Source organism: Megalobrama amblycephala, linkage group LG10, assembly GCF_018812025.1.
Source record: "Megalobrama amblycephala isolate DHTTF-2021 linkage group LG10, ASM1881202v1, whole genome shotgun sequence".
Classification (NCBI taxonomy): domain Eukaryota; kingdom Metazoa; phylum Chordata; class Actinopteri; order Cypriniformes; family Xenocyprididae; genus Megalobrama; species Megalobrama amblycephala.
In genome coordinates this window covers 27,255,376-27,274,467 of record NC_063053.1, presented here as the reverse complement: position 1 = coordinate 27,274,467, position 19,092 = coordinate 27,255,376, and the positions used below count along the sequence as shown (strand labels likewise).

General features: G+C 38.8%; 1 protein-coding gene across 2 annotated transcripts; it reads right to left on the bottom strand.

Annotated features, from left to right (window-relative positions):
- Nucleotides 1–1,221: 1,221 nt before the first annotated feature.
- On the bottom strand, nt 1,222–16,444 carry cdc42ep3 (CDC42 effector protein (Rho GTPase binding) 3). 2 transcript variants are annotated; one of them, XM_048205598.1, is made up of 3 exons: nt 16,289–16,444; nt 12,573–12,949; nt 1,222–2,805 (listed from the first exon to the last, which is right to left on the bottom strand). In XM_048205598.1, exon 3 carries the CDS (start codon nt 2,607–2,609, stop codon nt 1,704–1,706), a length of 906 nt encoding a protein of 301 aa, XP_048061555.1. In that variant the 5' UTR covers nt 2,610–2,805; nt 12,573–12,949; nt 16,289–16,444; the 3' UTR covers nt 1,222–1,703. The 2 variants fall into 2 exon arrangements, with proteins under 2 accessions (XP_048061555.1, XP_048061554.1); XM_048205597.1 differs by lacking the exon at nt 16,289–16,444 and having other exon boundaries at nt 12,573–13,178.
- Between the last annotated feature and the right edge of the window lie 2,648 nt (nt 16,445–19,092).

Sequence of the window (19,092 nt, the reverse complement as noted above, 5' to 3'; positions counted from 1 at the left end):
TGCTTTGGTGAGCATTAGAGACTTCTTTCAAAAACATTAACTTAGTTAACATTAACTTTTTTAACTTAGTTCAAGCAACCAACCCATTCAGTGCAACACCACAGAGTGGGACTATCTGTCCAACAAATGACAGACAGAGGGAGTGTTTAGGAAACCTGTTTGAAAACAGTAAATGATTTTGGAATATCTTTATTTGGCAAAAACAAAAAGAGTATGATGCTAATATGCTTTTCTGAATTAAGTCATTATTTTTTGCAATTCCATGTGGTGCCGAAATGACACATTTCACCTTTAGTAAGTGGTCAGTCAAAGAGCAGTGGATGAATATAACTTTGAATATAACAGGTGTTCCAATTCTGTGGACTTCTGCTAGAGCAGATTCCATGGAAAGTTTGCAACCTGAATAAAAAAAAAAAACTTAATTTTCAAGGACAAAGTTGAATTATGTTGCAGCTGTCTGGCACTCAGACTCAACTTCAGCTGCATACAAATCTCTGCGTCGCCAAGACACTGCAGCAGTCAGATCAACTTGTACAGGACAAAGTTTGTCTTCAGGCTGTTAGCTTTTACGACCATGTAGAGCATGACCCTCTGCCTCAGTCCAATGGCTTTATTTATGGCCGTGCTCTTTGTTTTCTCATAGGAATGCGGAGAATGCTAAAGGCTGTTCTCTCTCTGTCTCAACAAGACACAAACGAATAGTACTGGCATCTCTTTTTAGACACAATCTCACCCACGTCCACTCCCACAGCAGGACACAATCTTAGGAATGCAAGATGCTTACAAGAAAAGTCCATTTCTCTTTGTTTTTCTCAATCTCCCTCTTTTTTTCGCTCTCCACCTACAGTTACATACTCATCTGCTGCAGTATCTGACTGATGATTTAAACTAACACACAACCAGCATTATGACAAATATATATCTTCATTTAACACATGCTGACCTTTTGTGACAACATGCCCCAATAGCAGGACTTGTTCTCATGCTATATGAGGTAAGTTGTCTCAATTGGAACTTGTCATTAAATAATTTTCAGCAAAATTTAAACAGTAAACCCTTTATAAGGCACAAAATAACATACAAAAAATTATAGCTATAACTAAAATTTGACCTTCTAGTTACTGAGATACTTCCTGTGACAACTTGCCCCAGACTTCCGTATTCTGAAGAATTTAAAAAGAATAGCAAAATAATCAAACATAATAATAATCTAAAAGAGAGTTGTTTAATTCATTTATTTATTTCATATTTAGCTTCACAACGTAAAAACATATATACTGTAGGTATACGCCTTAAAGTTTGGTAGTGTGGTTAATGAAACTGTCAATCTAAACATATCTGTGCGTGAAAGGTATTGTGATGGGCACATCGTATATGTTTGCAGAAATGTACACATTATCACACTGACTTTTGTATGATGTTGTGGATCTTGTGCATGAACAACAGTAAACAGAATAAGCCTCATTTGATCTGCATGTACAACATCAGTGGCTATGCATGCTTAAACTTAACTTAAAAGGCACTAAGGCTGTGTGTCAGTCGCATAATTTTTTCAAAACAAGGTGTGCAAGACACTCGGAAGCTAAAGACAAAAAACTTACTCTGGGAAAGAAAGTTCAGCCTCTTCAGTTCAATATTGCCATATCATGTTTATGGGCTCAAAACAAATAGATTCCCTTTTGGTTCTCTGTGAAAGTCATGGCCTAAGACACCGGCTTATTCATGATATTGAGTACGTCATCCAAAATGGATGGGCCCAAGTCGAGTTCGAGAGAGAAAAGGGATCCTGTGATTTGTGTGAGCGACTCCTGTGAGTGGCTTTTGCTTTTGGAGATTTCAAAGTCCGAATCACACAGACGACCCTCTTCCACGCCACTATCTCTGTCAGCCCAGTCGCCCTTGATGCCGAACATCTCCTGTTCGTATTGGAAGACTGAATCGTCGCTGTTACCATTGTTAAAGTTCCCATTGGCATCGCCGTTCCCATTAACGAACACGGACAAAAATGTTTCAAGCTCGTTCTCGCTGTTGTGCATCTTCTTTTTTGTAAGAGGTTTCTCAGGCATCTCCATGCGGTCGATTAAAGGTTCGTCCTCCTCTGGGACGGGGCTGGGGTCACTCCTGAAGACGCTGATGGACTGAAGAAGGGTCTCCATCTGCAGGAATTCCAGATCTTCAGAACTGGCTTGAGGAGTAGATGGCTCAGACAGGTGGTCCTGGTTCATGGGAAACATGGTGGTGGAGATCAAAGGTAGAGTCAGTGCTTGACTGCCCCCAATGGTTGGGAGTGAGATTGCGTTCTTCAGGACTGGTGATGGAGTTTCGGCGTAAGACGCATCAGAGGCACTATTAGCTCTCGTGAACTCCCCATGGATGCCATATTGAGGTCGAGTAAGACCACCTTTCCCTGGTAGAAGCTCAAACTTTCCTTGTAGGAACGACATGTCACCGAAGGCGTCGCACTCGCCACCCTTTCCAATGTGGATAGTGTGTCGAAAGTCTCCGAGAGGTGGGCTGATCATATCCGGCGATAAAATGTCCCTCAGACGACATTTCTTCCCCTTCTTACTGTAGTTGGATTTCAGGTAGATTGGCGTTTTGGCAGGCATCCCTGCTATAGAGTCCAGTGGGTATGGAGAGGAATCAAGACCGCTGTGGAAGTTCAGATCTCCTCAGCTGTGTGATAAACTTGCTGGAGTCTCGCAAAGTAAAAAGGCAGGGGTTACATTCTCAGAGAGAAGCTGTTTTAAATGTGTCCTCAATCCTCACTGAAGATAATCCAGTGTTTGAATTAATGTCCTTTACCTGGATAGATGGAGAAAAAAAAAATTAGTCAAGTCAAGTCATCTTCATTTGTATAGCACTTTTTACAATACAGATTGTTTCAAAGCAGCTTTACGGTGATAATAGGAAAATTAATGGACAGAGATTATTTCGGCTTTATAGCAGATCTAGGAAAAAGTTATTATCGAGCTGAAGTAAGTGATTGAATCACTTCCATTTAAAAAAAAGTTAATTATTAAATTTAGGGGCCGCTTAAATGACACCTTTTTAACTGAAAACAGAAGAATTTGAATGCGTTCTTGCCATTCATTTAAGTGTTTAGTCTATCGGTATACACATTTGAATGTGTATGTGTGCAGACGCTTAGTCTTTTTTACAAAGTAACATCACCAAATGACTTGTCTGACCCGCATAATACAGAAAAACTGTTATTTCCACGGATTCCGGACTGGAATAATTTTGATAACGTTTTATCTATACATAAGGAAAGGAAAGGGAAGGAGGCCTTTGCAGGGGATAGTTTAGTTGACACTTCAGGGCTGTGTTTTCATCGTGTCTAGGTGCAGGTCCTTCGTCTCATCTGGATACGGCCTGGATCTGGCAATCTACGATAAACCTTGGAATAAACAGAGCGTAGACACCATTCTTCTGATGTAGCGAGTACATCGGGTGTTATGGGAAGTGTTCCTGGTTCCGGATCTATGCAGCCTAACAATTTACATGATTTGATTTATAGAAGTAGATAATGTGATATGTGTATGCCAGGTTAAAGAGATGTGTTTTTAGTCTAGATTTAAACTGACAGAGTGTGTCTGCTTCCTGAACAATGCTAGGAAGAAAGTTCCAAATTTAGATAGGAGAAGGATCTACTGTCTGCGGTTGATTTTGATATACTAGGTATTATCAACTGGCCAGAATTTTGAGATCACAATATACGTGAAGGACTATAATGTGTTAAGAGCTCGCACAAGTACTGGGGAGCTAAACTATTTAGTGCTTTGTAAGTAATTAGAAAGATTTTAAAAATGTACAATGTTTAATAGGAAGCCAATGCAGTGTTGACAGTACTGGGCTAATATGATCATACTTCCTGGTTCTAGTAAGAACTCTAGTGGCTGCGTATTGGACCAGCTGGAGTTTGTTTATTAGGCGTGCAGGGCAACCACCCAGTAAAGAATTACAGTAATCTAGCCTTGAGATCATGAACGCATAACTGTTCCGCATTTGTCATTGAGAGCATATGTCGTAATTTAGATATATTTTTGAGATGGAAGAATCAGTTTTACAGACGCTAGAAGTTATTATATTGTCTTATATCATATTCATAAATAAAATATTTGATTTGTTTAAATGTTAAAGTAGATTTCACATGTATCTGAATGTAGTCTTTCTGTGGAACATGCAAAGAGAGATCAAAGAAAATATTTATCTCTGTCTGAAACCGTCTTTTAAAGTTGAAATAATACATTTTCTAAAACTAAAACTAAAAACAAATTAAAGCTAAACACATATTAAAATGAAAACTAAAAGTTTGTAAAATAAAACTAAATAAATATATTGATAAATACTATAATCATGTGTAAATAATACTAAACGAACACTGCTACAAGGTTGCTGATGGATGGACGGACAGGATTTTGAAAAAGAAAAAACTAACCCAAGTAAATACAATAACAGTATGTTCCTTTGTATATTTAGAATATCTGTTGTTGTCATTTATTTCAAAATGACCATGTTTACATGTTTTAATTAACTCCACTTGAGTCAAGAAGCTTTAAAGATAAATAAAGGATTTCTAGAGATAAAGTAGAAATTGCAGAGAGTTAAGAGAGGAGGGCAGGGATAAAGAGATAGGAGAGAGAGAAGGGTGACCACATCATAAGAGAGAGAGAGAGAGAGAGAGAGAGAGAGAGAGAGAGACTTCTTGCCATTTATGGACATATTTCCTTTTGAGAGTCCTTTAAACACTGACCCTCAACGACAGACTGCAAATAATCTCTAAAGCAGCGACTGGGCCACAGCTAGCCAAATATGTACGACTGAAAAAACATCCACATTCCCTCGGCAGCAGAGCCCAATGTCCTTTCACTCCTTTAAGACCTGCTTCACTAGACTGTTCAAGACCTGAGGGCTTTTTCATTTCAACAGAAAACCTTTTGCAAAACTGCATCTATGGTGATGAAAAAAACAACATAACGGTGTTGTAAGCATTTCTTTTAAAAAAAAATAACACATAAAATATCCCTATTATGTGACAGATATAACTGAAATAGGTGCTTTGAGAAATCATAACCATCTGAACCTGACAATCATTGAGTATTCTGACATGGGTTTGGAGGGCAGGTTTTGGATATTGAGGGCATGTGATTGTATAATGTCTAATACATGTCTAAAGACCCATTCACACCAATATAACACTCACCGGCCACTTTATTATGTACACCTATTCAACTGCTCGTTAATGCAAATATCTAATCAGCCAATCACATGGCAGCAACTCAGGGTATGTTTACACGACAACAACGTAATAAAAATGGAAAAGTTTTTCGTTTCGCATGCAGATGAAGTTGTCAAAACGATCCCTGTTCACACAGATCCACGAAAACACTGTATTTTGCTGCCAGGCCAGTAGTTGGCATTGTAACTTGGTAAAGAAACATTACATGCCTATAGACTGAACATGTGATACACATGCGCATGACGTCACCGTTCTTACAAATTCATATTTTTGTACACAACCCCTCCCCTCAAAAAATGGTGTAGTGTAAACGGCCCCTCAATGCATTCAGGCTATGTTCACACTGTCAGTCCAAATCCGATTATTTGTGTATTCAACTGGAATCTGATCTAAATTACTGACTGTCTACACTGTGTATCACAACTGTTTGGATCTTCTTTGTGTGTTCCGTGCCGCTTTTTAGTTTTCCGGGGTATACACCCTATAGTAGGTATACACCAAAAACAACAACAGCAGCAGCAGCAACGTGGAGGGGTTTACAATATAGATGTTGTCCTATTTACAACATGACAATATTTAGCCACCACGCTGGACTACTGTGTATTCTGAGGCAGCGGCAGGAACGTAGAAGGCTGGTATGTGCGGTTTTATTCTGTGCTGTTGTCTCCTCCATTCTCATAATTCAACATGTCTCCATTATATTGTAATTTTCTGCTCAACTGGCACTTCACAACAACAAAACCTTGTTTCTGCAGTGTTTCCTATAACAACATCTGATATGTTTACGTTTTAAGTGGTGTGAGGAAGTGACATAAACCGCACAAAATCCAATTAGAGCGGTCAGACTGAAACAGATTTCCAGAAATTAGATTTGAATAGGATTTTAAAACATATATGGATGTAGCTCAAAACGGATTCGTAAAAATTGCATTTCATGTGATTTTTTTTTTTTTGCTGTTCACACTATAAATGCTAAAAATGATTGGATTTCAATCAGATAAGCACAAAAATCAGATATGGACTGACAGTCTAAACAAGACTTTAGGCATGTAGACAGTCAAGATGATCTGCTGAAGTTCAATCTGAGCATCAGAATGAGGGAGAAAGGTGATTTACTGTAAAGGTTTAGTTCACACAAAAATAAAAATTCTGTCATTTATTACTCACCCTCCTGTCGTTCCACATCCATAAGACCACAAATTAAGGTATTTTTGATGAAGTCTGAGAGGTTTCTGTCTCTCCATAGAGATCCAAGACAACTACCACTCAAAGGTCCAGAAATGTAGGAAAAAGACCTCTATGGAGAGACAGAAACCTCTCAGACTTCATCAAAAAGATCTTAATTTTTGCTCCGAAAATGAACGAAGGTCTTACGGATGTGGGCCGACATGAGGGTGAGTAATAAATGACCGAATTTTCATTTTTGGGTGAACTAACCCTTGACGTTATAGTCAAGTTGACTATTTTAACCATATTTTTAACTACCTTTCAGGATGTCAAAAGGTGCAATGGAGTTGCTGCCTATGTGTGGATCAGATACCCTCGGGTTTTATCAAAAATATGTTAATTTGTATTCCGAAGATGAACAAAGGTCTTACGGGTGTGGAACGACATGAGGGTCAGTACTTAATGACAAAAAATTCAATTTTGGGTGAACTAACCCTTTAATGCACCGCAATAATGAGTGTACAACCGATGTATGCTCAACCAGAGATGGTCTTATTATTGGGAGAGACAAGGGTACGTGGCTCTACCATTGGAAAAAGTGTGATGGCTAACTTGGATCACGTGTACCTTGATAACCAGTCACATTACAGCCTTGACAATTTCATTCAGATTTGAGTGACAGTCAATCACTGTTTGCGGATACCATAGAAATGAATTAGAGAAATGTCATAAATTGAATCATACTTGTCTGTGACTTCTCTTATGTAAAACAGCTTTTTTTCAGTGTAAACTCTAATAATAATCAATCCAAAATGCATGTTTAAGAGCAAACATGTTGAAGATTAGCCGACGGGCTAACAATTCATTAAATGATAAGCCATTTTATAGCCATTCAACAGTGGTTTATTGAGCATATGAAGCCTCTCCTGGGCCTTTTTGGACAAAGCCTTTTTTGCTAACCTTGCAGGCTTGCCTTCAAGTGGCTTAGATTCAACAGCTAGAGAATACCCATAATGCACTGTGAGGTTTTTTTTGCTAATATTTGAGGCTCCTTTTAAGTGAAGAGTTCTGATAGCGAAGTGATAGAACATAATTTATGAATCATAACCCACCAAATTGGCTAGTGTGTTGAATGTCATCAAAGTGGTGTAACCACTGTCTAATCTACAATATCAAACCAATAGCATCTAAATCCCAAATACGGTTTGAGGCCACTGTATATTAAAATACCACGGCATGACCATCTGATAACATGGAGCCACCACAGTACTAAAGATGGCAGTCTGAATGATGCCACAGCTCAAAGTTCCACATCCCCTGAAGATCCCAGTTAGAGACAGTCGAGAGGACACTGTTTACAAAACACTAGAAATTCCATTTCCTAGCAATACATGACTCCCCTGTGGTAACGTCCTAACAAATCACAGCTGATAAACAACAGGAGCAAGATGAAGGTGAGCAGCAGTACAAACCTTGACAATGATGTAGTCTGTTTTAGTCTGCATGAATGGCATTATTCTGGTCATTTTAAAATCTTTGAGTTTGTGTACTTTTTGCACCAGCTCAAAGGTTGCTGTGTGAGTTGACAGGGCTTTAAAAGCATTTTTGGACACTGATGCAGTGAAACACAAATAAACTACTGGAGCGCTGAACGGAAAACTATTTTTAGACGTGACAAGCATCATCAGGATGGCTTGAAGAATGTGTGGCTGCATGAGTGTTGTCAGTGATAGAGGAAAATATATATGTGTCTGTGTGTTAAACGTCCTGGTAAACCCTACATTATGGGGACAAAATGTCCCCACAAAGATGGCAATATCCGAAATCCTTCTTGTGGGAACAGTTTTTGGTCCCTATGAGAAAAATGGCTAATTAATCATACAAAGTGATGTTTTTTGAAAATGTAAAAATGCAGAAAGTTTTCTGTGATGGCAGAGTTAGCGGATAGAATATACAGTTTGTACAGTATAAAAATCATAATGTATATGCATGTCCCCATAAAACACGAAAACCCAAGATGTGTGTGTGTGTGTATTGCATCTAAACTGAAATAACTGCAACTAAACTTATACAAGTTTAATCTGTAGTACTAAAATAATTACAACTTAAAAAATGAAAAAAAAATAAAGAAATATTATTTTTTTAAAATCTATTAAAAATGGTAAAATATATTAAATATAAAAATATACAAAATATAAATATATACTATAATAATAAATAAATAATACTAAAATACCACTGATTCAAACCCAGTTGACTTTAAGCTTGAGTGCTGTTTGCAGATGCATAAACAGGAATGTCTACAAATTTGCTTGTTTGATTACACTAATGAAAAAGTTCACATAAGGTCTGGTGTCACGGCATGATCAAAGCAAGCAGGTGTGTGAACCCCTGGACTGGGTGAAATAAATCTCAAAGGGAAGCCTAAATAATGTTTAGGTTAGGTTAAGGGGTTAGGGTTAAAGCTATGGTTAGTCTTCAACTTAAACCCCAGCAGGTGTGAGATGTCTTTGAATAAATTGTTCAATGCCATGACTTGTTAAACAACAACAAACAATGCCATTCAGTGCAACAATCTACCACAGGTTTAGAAGTTGAGCAGCTGCCTCTCACACCCTCTTGATATGGATTTATCTCGGGGCCATATCCTGCCTTCATTTTAGATCTGGAATGAGTCCAGAGGCAAATGTTGCACTTCCAAGTGCCCTGACGCCCCTGCTGAGATGGATCTGTCTACCCCCTTCCCTGGGGGGACATATCATCACACACCCCTCAGAAGTGCATGTCAGCAAGTCGGCAGCGTGTCTCCCATCTGACAGACTGAATAAGCTGAAGACTGAGCTCCATTCAGAAGAGGGACAAAATGGGAGTGAACTGAGCCTGAATAACATATATTAATGAGGATATTCCACCCCAAAATTAAAATTCTGTCATCATTTACTCACACTCATTTCTTTCTTCTGCAAAACACAAAAGATATTTTGAAGAACGTTGGGACCAAACAACATTGGAGTCAACTGACTTCCATTGAATGAAAAAAAAATCTTCTTTTATGTTCCACAGAAGAAAGAAAGTCATACAGTTGTGGAATGACATGAAGGTGAGCAAATAATGACAGAATATTCACTTTTGGGTGGACTATCCCTTTAAGACTGAATGGAATTAGTGAGGCGGAATGAGACTGAAATGTAAGTTGCTAAATTTACCAGAATAATGTCAGAAGACTGAATGTCATTAAATAAGCCAGACTCAGGTAGAATAAATGAGACTGAATACAGAAGAAAGCCATACAGTTTTGCAACTCTTTTTAATTTTCTGAGAGCTACGTACCATGTGGCCACTCTATCACTGCAGATTTAAAAGGATAGTTCACCCAAAAATGAAAATGTTGTCATCATTTACTAACCCTCAGGTTGTTCCAAACCTGTATACATTCCTTTGTCCTGTACACAAAGGAAGATATTTTGAAGAATGTGAGAAACTGAACAGTTGTGCCCCAAAGCAGTCTGGTTACAAACAAAGTTTGTGTTCAGCAGAACAAAGAAATTCACACAGATTTGGAACAACCTGGGGGTGACTAAATGATGACAGAGTTTTTATTTTTAGGTGAACTATCCCTTTAAGGTGTGTTTGGCTTGAAGAGGCGCTATGCAAACCAATCAATGTATGACATCAAATATACCACAAAAGTCATTTGAAAGCAAACGGAGCTTTATTTACGACATGGCTTGACCACAGAGAGAATTATATTTTTGTGTGGACTATCCCTGTAAGACTAAACTATATGGAATTAATGAGACTGACAAAGAATGAATAATACTGAATAAGAATATCACTGAATGAGAAGAAAATAGACTAAATGTTACTGAATAAGCCAGACTTACACTGAACTAGGCAGAATAAAATGATACCGAATTAGTGCTGTCAAAATTATCGCATGAGATTTTTTTTTTTTTTCAGTTTAACGCATTAAAAATATTTAACGCAATTAACGCAGCATTCGTTTTTTCCATCATAATTTGGTTAGCGTTACATTATATGATCATGCTCTTATTCACACAAATGCTTTTAAGCCATTCAAGTGCCACAAGATAATGGACAAAGCGCTGTCTGTGAATGTCGTGTCTGTGTGACACACACGACTCGTGTACAGAAAGACGCGCACTGAGGTCTCTTTCGTGCTTGAGCAAACAATAACACAGACTTATGCTAAAATATCCGTTTTGTCAAGTATCTTCATAAGAGCAGTCTTAAGTGAGTTAAATAACGTCTTAAATTAACTTAAAGAGTGAGAAAATAAGATGTGAGTCAGATCCGCATCATGTTCGGCAGCGGCAGGTCTTAAAGTGACAGCAGCCTAATAAACCAGTTGCTGTGATGTCTGTCATTTAATGTTAATCAAAGAACAAAGGTAAAAGAGAAAACTGTAGCTTTAATAAGAATTAATCTATATTTAATTTATAAATTATGCAGTAAAGACTGTAAAGTGTTTGATAACTTATTCAATTTCTGTATATTTCCTACCTGTTAGACAGGTAGGAAGGCCACAGGTAAATATGATATTTATATAATGGGTTTATTGTGAAGATTGTTTTAAGTTCACTTAAATTAAAAGTTGTTTTAAGCTTAATAATTTGATTTTAGTTATACTGTAATGTTGAATGTCTATAATTAATGTTTTTTCTTTAAAAATACATTTCATAAAGACATCAGTACAAGTATTAGTATCAGTGATACTGGCCTTTATTCATAAAAAGATGCCATTAAACGAATATTTAAAATATACCGTCTCTAAGTTGTTTCTACATTAATTTGGAGAGTAATTAATTATTACAATATAAAAATATATTAAAAACTTCAATGTTTTTAATCACAATTAATTACAAAAAATGTGCGATTAATTAGTTATAGTTTTTCAATTGATTGACGACACTAGACCGAATATGACAAAATGTTAGAAAATAAGACTGAAGATGCCAGGACGAGACATAAAAAGACCAAATGGGGTGAGAGGTAAGAGCAGGGGTCTGAAGACAGATCTTATTGCATGCTGCTGGCAGTCAGGAAATAACTCACGTGTGAGTATGTGGGTCACTTTATTATTAGATCAAGTGCGAGCAGTGATCTAAACAAGTGCAATGATGACATTCCCACTGTAGACAGAGATGTGTTAAGACTCTCTTCAGCCCCGCAACTGTGCCACTTTTGATTCTCCCTCTGAGCCATTTTAGCCATAGCCTTTTTTGGCTGAAAACCCGACCACCCGGTCCCATCTAAGAAGTTGCTGCTGCAGATGATGAAGCTTAAAGCACATCTGCATAACAAGTTGGATGTTTTTGGCTGTTCTTTTTAGATGTGCAATCTCCCACAGCATGCAGGCTATTTCATCTGAGCTGGTCAAGCTCTCCTCTTGGGTGGTTCAGGTTTTTCCTCCACTCTTGGGTGTTTCAGGCCTAAGCTTTCAATCTTTCAAATTCCTCCGACCACAAACGACCCTTTTGGACAATGTTCTAAATGATTAAAGACAAATACCGCACTCTGCCCAATTTGAGGTTTCCAGTGTGTTACATAAAGCAACCCTTAATTACACTCTGGGATTGCTGCTGCTTTTGGAGGAACCGGGGTGGAGCGAGATCTCTTTTGCCTCAACTTCATGCTTTTTACACCCTGCTATCCACCTCCAATGCTTCTGTTCTCAAGCTGCTATTGTCTTTGGCTTTATGCGTGCAGGAGTCAAGTTGACTTTCCAAGTTCTGTTGGACGGAGGAATGTATCTGAGGAATTTCAGAAGCTTTCTTCTGGTCAAACAGTTGAGTATGTGCTTGAAGAACAGAGAAGAGCCAGGTATCGGGTTGCTTTGCGCTTCTCAGCCCTTGTTTTGTGGTGTGTAGGAATTTGCTCAACATATTCTGTAGCACCAAACCTCACATGTCGTAATGACAGCCATGTGCACGAGTGGAGAGATGTTTCACAAGCCTAACTAGCAAATAACAGCCACATGCTCCATGAATACAACAATTTCTCAATCTTATGTCATCTACCAGAGGTTGCACTCAAGAAACATACCCTTAAGAAATCACTCTACAATATCTGCATGTAATATAAATAATCATTTGTTATCAAGCACACACAACTGCAAAAATCCAGGAACATCAATTTTTACCTGCTCGTGTGTCTTTGCAGATTAATGTCCCTGTTTTCTTCGCTCTGTGTTTGCTGTCCTGGAGGTGTCTTGACTCAAACTGTTAGTCAGCTTCTGGGTGGTGCTGGGGTGGTGCAGCGTGTTGCAGTTTTCGTCTTCCCTCTCACTCTCTCTCTCTCTCTTTCTGTCCTTGAGTGTTTGCTTCTCGCAGGCAGGACGTCTGCTGGACAGCTGTTTCAGAATTCCTCCTCTGAAGCGGTTCGGCGTGTCTCCGCTTTGCTTTGCTCCTCCTTTCTCCGCCTGCAGCACCTGTCCCTGCCTGTCTGTGGACAGCGGCGTTGAAATTCAATTCTCTTGTCCTCTTTAGTGTCGACCCGCCGGAGCTGCAGCAGTATTTCCTGGAGATACAGACAGCGTTCAGTCATGGGAGGAGGGAAATGAAGAGCGTGAGTCTCTCCGACTGTGCTTCCCAGCTGCTGAACGTCAAAGTCCTTCCCTTCCAAAACAGAGTGGAAGAAATACAACCCCATTCTCTCTCTTTTTCATCTTCTCGCTCCCCACCTCCCTTCTTGTGCTTTTTCTCACATGTTTTTTTCTTTCTATCTCAGTTCTCACACCTTTTTTACCTTCCCTGATTCCCTTTCTATTCTCTCATTCTGCATTTTATTTCTGCTGATTTCAGCATCTCTACCTCATTTGTTTGGTCAGCATTTACCAGACACCATTAATTAATCATTAATTATCTGAGAGATACAATGCAACCTTGATGGATGGATGGATGGATGGATAGATGGATAGATAGATAGATAGATAGATAGATAGATAGATAGATAGATAGATAGATAGATAGATAGATAGATAGATAGATAGATAGATAGATAGATAGATAGATAGATAGATAGATAGATTACTTATAGAAAAAAGCTGTTTCTTTTTGCAGCTAAACCTCTGTAGAGCTTCTCGTCACCTCATCCTCAACCTAAAATAGGTTTCCTTGGCAACATACAGTACAGTGCTCTGCAGTGAGCTCACGTTTGACAGGGATTAGGAGGGGGTGCAGGGAGTCTATCCTACACGTGTGTGTGTGTGTGTGTGTGTGTGAGAGAGAGAGAGAGAAAGAGAGAGAGAGAGAGAGAGAAGGGGAGAGAGAGAGAGAGAGAGAGAGAGAGAGAGAGAGAGAGAGAGAGAGAGAGAGAGAGAGAGAGAGAGAGAGAGAGAGAGAGAGAGAGAGAGAGAGAGAGAGAGAGAGAGAGAGAGAGAGAGAGAGAGAGAGAGAGAGAGAGAGAGAGAGAGAATGAGCTCTGTTCCAAAAGCTATCCATAATGAGCTTCCTACCTAGAGAGCATTTTAAGGAAGTTCCTAAAAATAAGAGACCTCAGTATGGGCAACCTATAAGAGAACATCACATGCATGCTTTGAAAACATCCTAAAATGAATTAATTAAAAAATAATAATAATAATAATAATAATAATAATAATAATAAAAATAATTTCAAGATGGTGGATAAAGCAGGAGAAATGTTTCTAAATTTACCTCATAAAATAATTTAATAAAAAAATTTACAATAATGTAATCTAGTTAAAACAGTATAATAATATAACACTTTACCCACCCAATATTTGGTGTGCTATGTATTTAATATCACAATGTTAGCTATTAGCAACATGCTCACGTCAAACTGAAATGAATTTATAGTCAAGTGTGCTTTGTGGACAAGAGCTATTTGTGTGGTTCACAGAATAGCTGGCTATATAGAGCTTTCCAAATCAGTATCTTATGAGGTACCAGATCAGTTTAAATGCTGCCTTAGAAGGAAGCTAGGCAGTAGGCAGCAATGCAGCTCACTACATTGAAAAAAGTTATATTCTTAAGAATTGTCTTATTTTTCATTTAAAATATCTAAAAATTAAAACCTTTTTTTCCATGTGTGTTTAAGTCTGTAAGTTTTGCCCCTTTGTCGCTATCTCTGTTTGAAACCTGCAATTGCAGTTATTTGCGGAATTATCATCTTTGGGTTGTGCATCGGCACGACTCCTCAGCGCGGATGAATCTAATGTTTGCTGTCAGTCACCACATCAGTGTGGATACTGTACTTCGAAATCACAGATTCTACGTCTTGGAAGTATGACTAAAATAAGAATTTTCACATGTTATCTGAACAAGTAAGTAACATGTCTGCCACTTTCTTCTGACCTACTGAGAAAAAAAGCATTACAATAAATCATGCTGCCAATGGTGATTAAATCTAATGATCATTTAACTCATATCACATCAAACTGTGCAAATTATTATTATTGTTATACTTCGTTTTCAAATTGTTAATGTTAACAACATCAGCGTTGCGCGACTATGTGTATTTAGTGTGTATTAGCGTTACCTCTAAATTTCAATTTCTGTAGCCACTCTGCAGTCCGAAGTCCGAAGGAGATGGGACTCCTTCTTTATGTAAACAGACGTGACATAATGACAAAAAGACGAACAGCGGCATGCTCGAATTTCCCGCTGAAACCCACCAGTACTACCCGAATTAGAAAACATTATTACAAGCTTACCGTTGTGAATCAGGCTAAGGTAAGAAGATAGTTTTGAACACTGGCTTGTTATGTACTTGCTCAAAAATTGATTTTGGATCATTTTTAACCAAAAAAAGTTCCGAACTGCAGCTTTAAGTATAAACAATTTAAAGTCACTTAAATTCATTTAAACTCCCCTCCAGCAACCTGTCACACACATTAGATTGCATCAATTTACAAAAGACAATGATCCTATCAATTCCCGATGGACAAAATCAAGTCTGCCCTAATTTTTTTTCTTGTTTGAGGAGCTATTTCAATCAAATTCTAATGGGTTAAAATGTATTTAACTTTTTTTTTTTTTTTTTTTTTTTTTTTTTTTATATTTTTTAGGTCAAATATCTAACACATTAAGTCATTTGAACAGAGCTGTATAGGCACTTAAAATGTCCAACGCTATCTCACGACCAATTCGTACGTATTTTATGAGGTGCCTAATTCGTCTGAATTCATACAACCTCACTCATACGAATTTGTACGATTTGTCTAAACCCCAATGACGGGTAGGGTTATGGGCGGAGTTATGGGTAGGTCATTTGTATGAATTCATACGAATTTGTCAACTCGTAAAATACATATGATTTAGCAAAAAACGTATGAATTCGTATGAGTGAGGTCGTATGAACCTCGTAAAATTTGTACGAATTGCCATGAGATTGGGTTGAAACCTCATATTCATGATGTCAAATTTACATTTGTGGATTTTATCCAAAGTGACTTCTTTCAAGTTAAACATACAGTATGTTCCCTTGGAACATTTGCTTGATCCAGTGCCATGCTACTCTGTAACACATCTGACCCTTTATTGACCGCTCACAGAGAAAACAGGGTTAGATCTTACACTTGTGGATGGTCTGTTAAATTTGAACAATCATTCAGTTAAGTGAAACAGCCACTATTTGACAACAATCCTTCTGAATGAAGTCTTTTTGTGTTTTGTAGGCATGATGTCACATGTGGAGAGCACATGGTCTCAGGAAGAATACAGAGTATTGTCCTGATGTTTGCCAAGCTCCAATCACCATATAAATGCCGCCAATGTGCTTGTAGACTCTACAGTTTAGAGGAATCTGAGAGAAACACCTCCAGTTCTTCCCACCAAAAGAGTTTGAGTTCACATGAGTGCAGAATTGGAAATGCTGCGCTGTTTATGAAAGAATTACCTGATTTTCCAAGTTTATAATGAGTTTGTTTTGGACCTTTTGACAATCGGAGTCTGTGAGGTTTGTTTGGTAGCTGAAAACTTAGAGTGCTGACTAACTGCTGCCGCTGAAGTCACTTCCTTTAATGTCAGTGTTTTGAGGTCTTACACAGACAGTGATCCTGTGAGAAAAAGCAGGAAAATGTAACTATTTGAGCCAAATCAAACATTGCATGTGATGGACGTATCGTTTATGGGAGACCTAACTTTCACACTGTTCACTTTTACTCTGTGTTTGTAATTCATAGTACATACATTTAACAACATGATGATCCATCACAACTAGGTACTGTACAAAGTTGATTGCTAGTACCTTCACTTCCAATTTTCACAACTTTAAAGTCGCATTAAATCAAAACTGGCCCTATTTACTTTTAGTGCACATTACTAGTCTTGTGGTGAACAATTCATCTGTGCAAGCTGATTCACAAAAAAGAGAAAATAATTGTCTTTGTAATCTTTGATCAAAATCTGAAAATGTACTTGCCTTCTAAAATGTCCTTCCTGCTCTGATGACATCAGTTTGACGGCTTGGGTAGAACATCCCCCCAACTGTCAGCCTTCTCTGCTGCGAGCTTTCACAGCGAGCCAAATGGAACACCCACTTTTCTAGATCTAATCAATTCCCAGTGGGAAAAAACAAGCCATGTCCTCTATTTTTCTCATTTAATATTCCATTTTACTCTGAAAATGTCACAATACTGAGATAAAATCTGTCGCAACTTCCAGTTCAAGTTGACTTTAAAGAGACAGCAGAAGACACCTGCTAATATGGATTTCATAACAATAAAAAACACTTCCAATATTAATACACACACACACACATCTACATATATACCGATGAGCCAAAAAATTATGACCACCTGCCTAATATGCTGTTGGTCCTCTGCATGCTGCCAAAACACCACCAATCTGCCAAGGTATGGACTCTACAAGAGCCCTGAAGGTGTGTTGTGGTATCTGGCACCAAGATTTTAGCAGCAGATCCTTCAAGTCCTGTATCGAGCTGCCATGGATCGAACTTGTTGGTCCAGCACAGCCCACAGATACTCAGATGGATTAAGATCTGGGGAATTTGGAGGCCAGGGCAACACCTTGAACTCTTCATCTTGTTCCTCAAACTATTCCTGAACAATGTGTGCAGTGTGGCAGGGTGCTTTATACTGCTGAAAGAGGCCACTTCCACCAGGGAACACCATTGTCATGAAGGGGTGTACCTGGTCTGCAACAATGTTTAGGTAGGTGGCAAATTTACATCCACATTAATGGCCGGACCCAGAGTTTCCCAGCAGAACATTGCCCAGAGCATCACACTCCCTCCACCAGCTTGTTGTCGTCCCACAGTGCATCACTGGCACACATGTACATGGCCGTCCATGTGATGTAAAAGAAAACTGGACCCATCGGACCAGGCGACCTTCTTCCACTGCTCCAAGGTCTAGTTCCAACACTCGCATGCCCATTGTAGGTGCTTTCGACGGTGGACAGATGGTGGACATCATAGGAACGGTCTGCGATCAGTCTGCAGCTACGCAGCAAAGTGCGATGCATTGTGTGTTGTGACACATTCCTCCCATAACCATCATTACAATTTTGTGCTACAGTAGACTTTCTGTTAGCTCGGACCAGACAGGATAGCCCCAGTGAGCCTTGGGCGCCCAACACTGTTGCCAGTTTGTGGTTTGTCCCTCCTTGGACCTCTGTTGGTAAATTCTCACCACCATTGACCAGGATTAACCCAAAAACCTTGCCGCTTCAAAGATACTTTCACCCAGTCACTTTGCCAACAATTTGGCCCTTGTCAAGGTCACTCAGATCTTTATTCCTGCCAATTTCTCATGCATCCATCATGTTGATTATGAGAAATGAAAGCTCTAGCGTAAGTTCTGCCAGGAAGGCTCAATGTTACATCACCTATTAGTTTAGATCTACCCAATCATTATCTTACCCTTGGAGTATAAAAGATTGCTGACACATGTTTGAGTCCGCAGATGCTGACGCCAGCCTTCACCTCCATCCTCCCCACCACCACCAGGATGGTCCCTGTCCATACCTCCCAGGGGGTCAGCTACGCCCCTGCCTTCATCTTCAGGCAGGAAATGCAGAGTCCGCAAGCAGGAGCTTAACTGCAAACACTGAACAATTCTCCTTGTTGGAGAGTTGTTGAATTTAGCAATAAATGTAATGTCTGAAGTAAATGTGTAAATGAATGTTGCTAGAGAGACTAAACCTTTCAAATAAACCATGTGGACATTGTCTTGTGCTTTGATTTGTGTGGTTCTGGGTAAAAGCGCTGGGCATTGATCTCTTTCTTGTAAGAAGAGGAAAATATTTACAAAACTTTCCATTTTGTTTCTTTTAATTTTGAATTTATGCATTTCCAACCCATCACACATGCTCTTTTTCCCAACCCATCACACATGCTCTTTTTCCCAACCCATCACACATGCTCTTTTTCCCAACCCATCACACATGCTCATTTTCCCCCTGACCTTTCAAAACTTCCTGAAGCCTTTGAAAGTGAGTAAGAGACTGTTTGAGGTCCTGTTTGGGTCATGATTTTTCCACCTTCCTCTCCAAGAGCGAGAGAGCGAGAGAGCGAGAAACTCTCATTAAAAACAAAAACAAAAAAACAAAACTGAAAATATAATGTGGGTGATGTTTTCTGTGCTCCCAAATTTAATGCCACACACACAGTGCAACACTTTCCTACTGAAGAAAAAAAAAAAAGTCTTAGAAGGTTTCCAAGTCTAGTCAGACTGGTCT